This window comes from Mixophyes fleayi, chromosome 6 (genome assembly GCF_038048845.1).
Source record: "Mixophyes fleayi isolate aMixFle1 chromosome 6, aMixFle1.hap1, whole genome shotgun sequence".
Lineage (NCBI taxonomy): Eukaryota > Metazoa > Chordata > Amphibia > Anura > Limnodynastidae > Mixophyes > Mixophyes fleayi.
Genome location: NC_134407.1, coordinates 123,129,211 through 123,141,226, shown reverse-complemented (window position 1 = coordinate 123,141,226; position 12,016 = coordinate 123,129,211). Strand labels below are relative to the sequence as shown.

Here is a 12,016-nt window from a genome sequence, read left to right as displayed (position 1 = left end):
AAAACATTGCGCACAGCCGTTCCAGAGCATTCCCGCCCTTGGACACAGCTTTGGTAGCTCCCCAAGGTAACGCAGTGTCCCCCAGTGGTAGGACAGAGAAAAGAGGATTTTTACTCACCGTAAAATCAATTTCTCTTACTACACTGGGGGACACTGCGCGCCCTCCCTTGCTCTGAAAGTAGTGCTATCTTTGGTGTTGCTTTCTAAATTGCTTCTTCTCTCTTCCTGGCTTGGTTATACAAAACTGAAGTCAGCTACAGAGGAGGGGCATAGTGGGGGAGGAGTCAGGGGAACAAACAAGTTTATAAGTGCCTAACTCCAGTCCCACCTACTATACCCCAAGGTAACGCAGTGTCCCCCAGTGTAGTAAGAGAAATTGATTTTACGGTGAGTAAAAATCCTCCTATTAAGCTAATATGCGTACCAGATGTAGACTTGCAAATAGCCTTGCCTAGTAGTGAATCCTTGTGTCTGTCAGGATATCGCTCTGGATCTCGCCATACAGATTTCGGATGTAATTGGCTTATCTTAGACAAATCCTGATCACCATCCTATGGTTTGAAATGTTCCTCAGAGCAAACAGACAGGGTTTTGCACTTTTTGTCTAAGATAAGCCAATTACATCTGAAAACTGTGTGGTGAGATCCAGACGGATATCCTGACAGACGCAAGGATTCACTACTAGACGAGGCTATTTGCAAGTCTACATCTGGTATGCATATTACCTTAATATAGGGTTTATAATTCCTATATATTGTTACGCTATGAGACGCCTTGCTTTTTTATTGTTTTAGAAATTTTTCCGGACCGACCATCTGGTATTTTGCAATTTGGCTGCCGCTTGTAAGCGAGACAAGCATTCGTGGGGTTCTTGAAGATCTACACACGCGCACACACACACACACACTCACACACATATATATATATATATATATATATATATATATATATATATATCACATATATAATACATATATTGTCAAAAGCTTCAGTTGATTTTCAGACCAAACACCTGAATAGAGTAGAAATGTGATGTAAGTGGCTTTGATGGTGGAATTATAGTTGGTGCCAGTCGGGGTGGTTTGAGTATCTCAGAAACTGATGGGATTTTAATGCACAACAGTCTCTAGAGCTTACAGTGAATGGCGCACAAAACAAAATGCATCCAGTGAGCATCAGTTCTGGGGGCAATTATGCCTTGTCAACAAGAGAGTTCAGAGGAGAACGGACGGACTGGTTCAAGCTGACAGGAAAGGCGACAGTAACTCAAATACCAGTGCGTTACTACAGTGATATGCAGAAGACCATCTCTGAATGCACAGCACGTCGATCCTTGAAGTGAAAGGACAACAGCAGCAGTAGCCCACACCAGGTTCCACTCCTGTCAGTTACAAACTGAGGCTTACAAGAGCATCGGCTCACCAAATCTGGTGAGTTGAATACTGGAAAAAACATTGCCTAGTTTGAAGAATCAGAATTTGGCATAAACAACATAAATCCATGGATCCATCCTACGTAGTGTCAATGGTGCATGCTGGTAATGGTGTTGGGAGTGGGGAATGTTTTTTGGCACACATTAAGCACCTTAATGCCAATTGAGCAGCTTTTAAATAACACAGCCTACCTGAGTATTGTTGCTGATGATGTGTCCCTTTATGGCCACAGTTTTCCTATCTTCTAATCGCTACTTCCAGAAGGATAACGTGCCATGTCACAAAGCACACGCCATCTCAAGCTGATGTCACAAACATAGCAATGAGTTCAGTGTAATCAAATGACCTCCACAGTCACCAGATCTCAATCCAATAGAGCACCTTTGGAATGTGGTAAAATGCAAGATATGCAGCATGATTGTGCAGTCAACAAATCTTCAGTAACTGTGTAATGTTATCATGTCAAAATGGACTAGAATCTCTAAGGAATGATTCCAACAGCCTGTTAAAACCATGCCACAAAGAGTTGAGGCTGTTCTGGGGGAAAATGTGGGTTCTACCCAGTACTAAAAAGGTGTACCTACTAAAGTGGCCACAGAGTGTATATTTTAACTAGATATACTGTTTCTTTTGCAAAACACATCTAGTTAATTTCCCTAAATTCAGGTAATAAATCTGACATGACCACTTTCCTTGGTAGGCTGACTAAGCTGGTGGTAACACAATTATTTTTCTCTGGTAGCAAAAGATTTCCGCTCCAGTCACAAGTGTAAAAATATAATTAGACAGATCATTGTATTGACCCTAGATATATGTACACTAGTAATGGGAAATCAAATTAATTTTGGAGATTAGTTCATTATGATCTAGTTCACTTAAAAGATTAGTTCAGTTAGTTCATTTAGTTTAATTAGATCACTGTCTCTGGAACACTGCTGAGAGAAGTGATTGGAAACATAGATCTAGTCTATTACACATACAGAAGGCATGTCTACTACTAGCTCATTGGATGAGTTATAGTCCTGTCAAAATGATCAGATATGTTTAATATGTTTGATCATTTTTAAAATATTAAAAAGGACAATCACTTCTACAATAAACTACTAGCGAAACTGGTCCCTTTTCTCTGGTCTGTTGTTGGGAAAGGAGGGGCCATATATACTGTTCTACTACACAAGGGATTAACATTCTTAACATTCATGCTAGTGTGACAGGAACAATATAAGCGTTATGCACCAGCATTTGGGCATCACTCGTGGCATAACCTATGTTGCTGTGGTTTAGGCATTGTGTCACAAGTTAAAATTCTTATGTTTCATTTTTCTTCTTTTCTCTATTTAAATGATTGTCCAACTTTAAGTCATATCCCTGATTATTATTTCAGAAAACCGCTAGCAAATATTTTGATAATTTGCATGTGGATTTAGTCTTTTTACAGGAATCCTGCTTTAAAATAGGGGAGCACTTAGATTTGATGATATAGGAGGGATTATACAGGGGAAGGGCTCTTTTGCACTGGATTGTCCTATTGACATTTTCAAATATACTTAAAGATGACAGACGATATTTGTTTCTTAGAGGGATGATTGATATTGTTCCTTTCTCCTTCGCAAATATTATGCACCTAATCATTCCCAAACTTTTTTTTTTTCAATACGTCAGGGGACTTTAATTTGTGGAGGTGAACATTCTTTTATATTGGAACCAGCATTAGAACTCTTCTATACCGGATAGTCTTCTTTTCCAAGGTCTCATTTTTTGCAGTTTCATCTTACATTTCATTGCAAGGATTATAAATACTTATACAGAGTTATATATACTTCTTTCATTCACCTAGTGTTTGTTTTGCTTTTTGAATGAGGCACTGCAAGATACATTTGCTATTGGATATCTCTATTGAGGGCTTAAATTTGGTCTAACAATTTCTCATTTTTACTTGTAGTTAAAACGGGAATGGACCCTGGAAGTGTAAAACTTCTCTTGTTAGATTTTATGGTTACTCAGTGACATAGAGAAACATCAAACCTATTCCTAGTGTCAACACTAATGTGTGCAAGTTATGTGTCAAAGTGGTGGTACTATAAGGGGCACATTGATAAAAAATAGATGCAGCAAAGAGGCGAGTGAGAAGAGACATATTATAGAAGGCCAACACGAAGATATTTTTTAGTAAGGGTCACTTTGTCCAATAGACCAAATGTCACTTGGAATATTCTTCCTTCTTGGAGAAGTTGAGCTTACCTATTCTATTTGTAAACAAATATACACAGCAGTAAGTATGGTAGCCTTTTAGCCATAGCACCGTGACAACAACAAGAGCCTGATATTGTTAAAGTGATAGATGGCAAAGGTCAGACTTACATTAATAGCAAAGGTGTTGCTGGCATGCTACTAGACTCTCTAAGAGTCTCACAAGCAGACTTTTGCTGACCACTTACCAAATTTCATCTGCCAGAAATTTCACCAGCAGCAAAAGGAAAAAGATAATCAGCACTGTTTTCTGTTCATGGTTTTAAAACGGATGTCCTAAAACATCAAACACCCTGCCTCGAAACGGGTACACAGTTTCTGATTATAATGGATGGGGTGTTTTAAATGTTGTAAAAATAAACATCCTCCCAGGGGCTCTTTACCTCTTTCAGATGGTACCAACTTTTTACCCATCTTAGAATAGGCATTGGCAAACAATTATTACATATTAAAATATAACATCCTTTAATCTTTTTTGGTTTATTTACTTCTCCAGGCAATTCTGTACAGTAGACTCTGCAATATGGAAGATTCCAGTGAACAGGAAGCTTCTGTTCTTACATCTAAATCACAGTGAGACAGCACAGATCACTTCATACAGCTACATCATAATCCTCATACAATTATGTTTCTGCTTCAGCTGTATTTTACATTCACAATTATTTTATTTTATTTTGATTTCTATATTTTGCTTTTATTTTTTAGTTTGTACAAAGTTTGTATTTTAAGTAATGTCTACATTCTTCTCCAGACCCCAGTAAAGCAATGCTGACAGAACTGTCCCTGAGCAGGGAGGAATTCCTCGAGTTTCAGCTACAGAAACAGAGTGAGATCACATTTTGTCTTCGTGAGTTCAGGGTGAGAAATTATTCATATATTAACCATTTACTACGCTACAAAAACTGTCTTAATAACAGGTGACCCCACTCATTCCAAATCTCCCACTGCCTTGAAACCATCCCATAATGAATCCAAATGTTGTGAAGTTATCAGGTATGAAGCATTACTTTACAGACCAGCTCTCTTTTCTTTTTTTTTTTTTTTTTTTTTTTTTTTTTTTTTTTTTATGCATCAATTATTTAAGCACAACTAATTTGCATAGGATTTGATTGCATAGAAAAAAAAGAAGCAGTTATCAAGACTGATAACTTGACTCTGATGGCTTTTTATTAAATTTGCAATATAAGAATTATAAATATATTCCTTTGTATATAAACTTAACAAATGTAAATCCGAAATGTTTTTGGTGAGAGAAGCCAACAGCTCCCCCCCCCCCCCAGATTAAAAACAACACTTCTTCTAGGCTGATAATGTCCTAACCAATCCAAACCACATACAAATAGGCTCAGCCACATACTTGACCACTGTAATCTTATCCAGTTAACAACATTCTCTTTCTGTCACTATTCTGTAAATCTTCTATGACTTCTGTGGCAGATCCTGAGTCTCACTTGAAGCTCCTACCTTTATTTACTTTTACATTTATAAGACTCAGCCTATTGCAGATCCTTCTGTAAATAAATGTAGCCCACACAAAAATTTAACGTTTTGAAAAATAGGAGTTTTCCCATGTGAAAATATGATTTGCAATGTCACTCCATCCTACAGATAAAATGATGGTTCTGTGACTTTAATGTTGAGTAGATTTCAATAATTGTATTCTTAGCCCAATGCATTGGGTCCCCAAGAGTCCAGTCCTTTTTGCTACTAAGGTGCTGTACTTGAATGGTATGTGGATGTTTAGTTAATATAATGTATTTATGTAACACATCCCCCATGTGTCTGTCCAATTAATTTGTGTTGGACAAAAACCCTAAGAAACACAGCACATCAATATTTATTTTTTTATAGTAGTAGTATTTTATCAGTATGCTGCAAAATAGTGGTATACCATTAGGTTGTTTGTTATGAACATTTATGTATATTTGTGTTTATATAGATTTTCAGTTACTGGTTTTCACATATGTTCTGTGGTTTCACTAACGGATGAAGTTCAGTTTAGGAGAGAAATGTATTGCCTTTTATATTAAAATTGCTGTCAAACTTCTCCTGTGTGGAGGGCTGTATTTTTGGGACCAGCACCTGGTGCACTATTATAACTAAATAGTTATGCTTACTCTATGGTGCTACTTTTTTATTTTAGTTTTTAGCTAATTTTATGGCCTTATGCACCTGTCTTCATAATTAGCACTGTGCTACTCCCTTAATTAGATTTTGTTCCTGTCATTGCGTGCATTCTCTGAAAATCTACTTGTAATGATCAGTCTCATCTTTATTATATTTTTTTTATTGTTTTTCGGCTTCTCAGGGTCTTCTGGGTTTTGCAGATTCCACCGGTCTCCCCATCTCGATACACTTTGACCATGCTGGATGGTGAGTCTCTGTACATTACAGTGTGTCTGTAACACACCACACCTGTTGATGAAATGTGATCACTCTGTGGGCCACAGAGGGCACTCGGGTCATGAGCGTAGTGAGGAGCTGCACTTTGGATCGCTCACATTCATAGCACATAAATGATGCAAGGTCTTTAAACCTAATGTAAAGGTCAAGGAGGAGTTAAATAAAGATTAAGCAGTTATTGAAAGTTGGTTTGTTCACAATATTCATAAAGGTTAATGGGTTTTAAATATGTTTAGCATTTATTTGACCTATTAGCAACACAAATTTAAAACTAATTCTACAAAATGGTTAAAATATGAAAATAGTGAACAACTATTTTTACATAAAATGGAATTATGGATCCACACCTACGCAGGGTATATGTGTCAGTACCAATTGTTTATTGCATTAACCTATTCAAAGTTCATTGTAAATATATTCATTGACTGTTTGTGTTTCAGTGCATTACAGAATATGCCTGAAAACTGTGGGCATCTAGGTGTGCATGTAATAAAGGAGGAAAATATATTGCCATTGAGCAATTGCTCCATCATTAATTGGTATGCAAGCATCCAATCCATAGGTCATTATGTAAAAGGTTTGTACACGTGGAGGGAACGATGTTTATCATTAAAGGAGTTGTCCCTTTCCAGTCTTCCAATAACATTGTTATTCATTATCATTTGCTCTTTATGGCTCATACACATGGACATTATGAAGAAAACATGCTAGTTAAACAAATCCTTGTATCTTTCCCTCGCTTTCACAGCATGTTAGTAGTGCGTTTATTAACCTTTTTGGCTGCAAATGAGGTTCTTTTGTGTTAAACAGAAAATTAGACAATAATAATATTACTCATCTCATTTGTAGATGAGTGTAGCTCAAAATTATCTGGAAAAAGCACTATGCTTACTTATATTGTCAAAAAGTAAATCAAGCAAGGCATTTGTCGCATTAATACTTGTATGTTTTCTCATGCTGAACTGTTTCTGTATGCCATGCGGTTTGTTCTGTAAATTCCATCTATGTATTTATTATTCTGCTTATCTTGATCTGTATTTTCATGTCATTTTGTTATATTTTCTAATCTCCTTTATATGGCACTGCGGAAGCCTTATGGCAATTAAATAAATAAAACCTAACATTTAGTTCATCAAAATGATTATTGATGATTATAAAACAGAACACCACTTTTTTTAAATAATATATAGTAAATTCCTGATGGTACAGTGATAGACTTCTGTCTGGTACCTCTTTCATACAGGAGATGTTCACTGAGAAGTCTATATAATGGCCATTTTCCTTGTTCAATCTGACAGGAGAATTTGGAATCTTGGCAAAAAGACCACTTACTAAATTATTTACTGATTAACCAGAGTTCTTCATAGTGAGGTCGCTCTCTAATAGCTCATATCAACATGTTCTGGCATATTTAGTTCCATAAAGTTCTTGTGTTTAGTATTATGTATACATTTTTACTGTCCAGTTTGATCCCATTTTCATTTTTGCCCAAATTGCATTTTATTTCTAAAGATATTATTAGTATGATCCTCTTTTATTATTATTAGTATCATTTATTTGTTAGGCGCCACAAGGTTTCCGCAGCGCCGCACATAGTACAAACAGTAGACTATACAGGGTATAACAGTACAGAACAATAAACAAAAGTACCAATACTTCAGAAACTCCAGGCAGGCAGATGCAGTAGACACGGAGCAGAAGAACGGGTAAGGAGACAGGAGGGAAGAGGGCCCTGCTCAAGCGAGCTTACATCCTAAGGGAGGGTTAAATGGGAGAGAGGGGAGAATGAGTGGAGGAGATGGGGGTTAAGTGGATGGTTGGTAGGCTTTGAGAAAGAGGTGAGTTTTGAGTGCACGTTTGAAGGAGCACAGAGTAGGAGAGAGGCGGATGGAGCGAGGGAGGTCATTCCAGTGAAGGGGGGCTGCACGGGAAAAGTCCTGGATTCTGGAATGGGAAGAGGTGATCAGAGTGGAGGAGATGCGGCGGTCATTGGCCGAGCGCAGGGAGCGGGTGGGGGTGTGAATGGAGAGGAGGTTAGAGATATAAGGGGCAGTAGAGTGGGAGAGAGCCTTGTAAGTGGTGGTGAGGAGTTTGAAAATAATTCTGTAGGGGAAGGGGAGCCAGTGTAGGGCAAGGCAGAGAGGGGAGGCATGAAAATGTTGTGCTCTCTTTTTCTCTCTCAGACATTTATTGATTAAGATTATATGGTTTGAGCATATAATTCCTAAATGAAGTACAATACCCTTGTTTTTTTCTTTTGAAAAAATATAAATATATTTACTGTGTTTTTTCAAAATCAGTCCATTGAAGCAACAAGAGTTATATTGTATGAGATTGAAAAGGTCAGGGTTTTAATGGGGGTTGATGCAACATTTTAAATTGAAATTATTTAAAGCCTTATGAAATGATGACTGTGAAAAGTTTTGTGTCCAGCATTAATCAATGTACTCTGCTCGTCTTTCAGTCCAGCAGTGTTCAGTGTAGAAGACACAGTGCTTGAAGTGCATTTTGTTCTCGCCACCCTATCGGATACAGATCGTGTATCACTGTCCCAGAGCCACAGGTAAGAATAAAATGCTTTAACCTTTCCACATGTATGTTTAAGCATTGCCAGTTTTCAATGTTGCTTGGCTATTCAGAGATTCTGAGAGGAGGTGGGGCACAAATACGGAGGCGACAGTGATGGTGGGGGCTGGAGCTGTTCTCATTCCACCTGGATTGTGGGCAGGGAAAAGCAACTGTCAGGACCGATAGCTTCCTGTTAGGCTGCTTGCGGCACCGACTTTTGCCCAAGTCACATGCGCAGCCCAGATTGGTTTGTATAATCACATACCGCGTCTGTGCACACAGCACTGTCTTTTGCCACGGCTATGTGCACCGTCTTGGGGAGAGGCCAGGAGCAGCTGTATTAGGGCCCCAAGGTTGCTGTCAGTGGCCTTACTTGCTGAGAGAGTGCAACCTCAGTCCATTGAGTAACAACTTGTTACTGTTTTTTTGTTTTTGGTTTGTTTTTGTTTTTTTTGCCCAATTGTGTGAACATTTTTTGCTGTGTTCTCTGTCAAACAACATTTGTTATTTCTGTATTAAGCTCCTTTTGCCTTGCAACTTTTTTTCTGATTATTGGTTATGGAAGTTAACCAGCATTTCAGTACAAATAAAATAAAATGTCTTCTTGGGTAGAATTCCACTCATTTTGACAATTGCCAGATATGATGTTCATCCTATTTTTTTTTTTTCTCTTTGTTTAATCACGCCTAAACGGTGAAGTAATGAGTATACAATGATAAAACAGATATTTAAGTAGAACACTAGAGAGTGCCTTACTTCGGATATTGTTTTTTGTTGTTTTTTTTTAAATCTCTACAACCCATAAACAGTAGAATCATCAATTTACAACATACCTATCCTAAGTGCCATATCAAAAAGGGGAAATGATGCTAAATTTGTGTATCAGCATCACCTTGAAAGCTGTAGTTGACTTCTTTCAATATCATTCTAGACCTTGTTTACCTGATGACGATGATTTTTTGGGTGATGACCTTGACTACATGATTGCTATGGAAACTACTCTTGCAGGACCTTCCTCTCCTCCACGTAGCCCAACCTTCTGCAGCCGTCCACTCCCAAGTCCTGTACAGGAAGAACAAACTGTATCCTCAGGAAGTGAAGATGAGCCAGAGAGGGAGGTTCCTGGCACTCCCCCTAACAAGAAGGTAAAATGCAGAACCCATCCTAGAGAGAAGTTTTAAGCATACAGTATAATAGTTGTAAGATATTTCCAGTTTTTTTGTTACTAATTAAATGATCATAATCTATTGATCCTCTTTGGCAACTGCTTATGCTTGTTTTCTCTCCAGATTGGCTACAAGATTAAATTACAAGTTGTGAAAAGAATCATGTAACATCCACAAATTATTGTGTGAAGCTTTACATTGCTTGACAATGTTTCAGTTGCATATAATTGTACATTCTAAGCTTCATCAGCATAGTGCCAGCATCAGCATCATTGAAACACTGGCACTGTTGGCTTGACTTGAATTATTAAACATAGACTGCTTTCAATGCATTTCTTTTATTACTAAGCACCTCTATGATATGGAAGTACCATAGTTTAAATTGGCAGGAAGAATACAAACGAGTGGGCCAGTATTTAAATGATCATATTTATTAAGCTTTTTAAAGCTCCGGCATATACCACAGCAATTGGTAACAAGCACTGTAATGAAACAAATCTGGAATATTGGGTGATATCAAAGCATTCTTGTATCTTGAACTGTATTTTTTACCCTCTTACTTTGGGTCCATTATTTTGCTCCCTTATTCAGTTCCGGTCTCTGTTCTTTGGATCTGTCCTTCAAAGCTCAGGTCGAGCAGACGAAGAAGTTCTGGCTGAAGACAGTGATGGATAGTAACGAGAAGGAAAAGTATAAATTTTCATCCCTGATATGAACTCAATCTGCAGAGTAAACTTGTTTATCCATGATACCCTGGATATATAGTGGTCACTGAGAAACATGTATCTTGTATACTTAATTGTCTATATTGAAAAGCAGAATTACTGATTCATGCATTTGTCAATTATAATAGGGGTTCACCTACTTAAAAAGAAACATAAATCTAACCAGGGCCAAACTAAAGCAACAATTTAAATGGCTGATCACTATGTTCTTATCTCCTGATTCATTATATAGCTTCAGACTTCAAATTCTTATCTCACCTTCTAGGTATGACCATGAATTGGTTGGAAGGTGTAAAACTGATGTCAGATCTTCTTCGCTGTATATAAAGAGTAAGGTGGACTAGCGGAAATGTCTCCTGGTGTAACATGTTTTCAGGACATGTTATTGCTTCACTTGAGGTGGATATTTAGACATGGTCTGAGTATGCAACTAATTCTACCTCCAAAGAACTTCATGAACTGTGATCTGCATGAAAATATATACTGAGGACACTGTTATGAAAACTCTGAAGTAGTGTAAATTAAATTTTTGTACTTTTGTATAAAGACACATTTGGTCAAAACCCAACATTACATTATTTTATTTTTGGAATAAAAGACCCCACAGAGTGGATCTGTTGTTGCTATATCCGTCTTAATTCTCTCAGTTTTAGTGGCTTTGCTGCAAAACAATAGGTAGGTCTTATTACCAATAACTTTTTATGTTTGTATGTTAGTGGATGATCCATTTACAAAATAAAGCAAGAAGTCTCACCTGAATATTGTGAAAGACTTTTGTAGACACAGAATTGATCTGCACCCAGTGGAATGTTAAATCAATTTACAAAATTGAAAACATTAGTCATTTTCCGAACATTGGCAAACAAATAGCACAACTTATCTAGCATTGCCTAATGTTAATTATAATTGAAGGAAAATGTTGTAAGATCTTATAGTGATTTAATCAAGGTGCACACATGTGAGGACTGGATTTAGATATATATTGTGTAAGCTTAGATCTAGAATGATACTCAAATATGTGCAGAGAAATACAGGTAAACAGGCGGAGGCAGACCTACAGACACAAAAAGTCAACGGATCATTCACACACATACACTACATGCACAAAAGTTTGTGGACACCCCTTCTAATTTGTGTTTTTGTCCATTTCAGCCACACCCAATGCAAATAGATACATAAAATCAAGCAATATAGCCATGAAATCTCCATAGTCCACAAACATTAGCAGTAGAATCGGTCGTACTGAGGAGCTCAGTAGCTTTCAACTTGGCACTGTCCTATTATACCAACTTTTTAACAAGTCAGTTAGTCAAATTTCTGCCCTGCTAGAGCTGCCCTAGTCAACCTTAAGTGACTGTTATAGTGAAGTGGAAACATCTAGGAGCAACAGCTCAGCCGCAAAGTGACAGGCGACACAAGCTCGCTGAGTGCTACAGCGCGTTGCAAATATATAATGTGACTACATCTTCTT

At 37.5% G+C, this 12,016-nt stretch overlaps 1 protein-coding gene across 4 annotated transcripts in view; it reads left to right on the top strand.

The window, feature by feature from the left end:
• RAD9A (RAD9 checkpoint clamp component A) overlaps positions 1 to 11,171 on the top strand; it is a 67,067-nt gene extending 55,896 nt beyond the window's left edge. For 3 of the 4 annotated variants that reach the window (XM_075217250.1, XM_075217253.1, XM_075217254.1), the window contains 5 exons: positions 4,435 to 4,541; positions 5,992 to 6,056; positions 8,551 to 8,649; positions 9,586 to 9,799; positions 10,412 to 11,171. In XM_075217250.1, the coding sequence (XP_075073351.1) occupies positions 4,435 to 4,541; positions 5,992 to 6,056; positions 8,551 to 8,649; positions 9,586 to 9,799; positions 10,412 to 10,495 (569 nt within the window). In that variant the 3' untranslated portion in view covers positions 10,496 to 11,171. The remainder of the gene's footprint in view (positions 1 to 4,434; positions 4,542 to 5,991; positions 6,057 to 8,550; positions 8,650 to 9,585; positions 9,800 to 10,411) is intronic. The other variant, XM_075217251.1, reaches the window with a different exon arrangement.
• Positions 11,172 to 12,016: the final 845 nt, after the last annotated feature.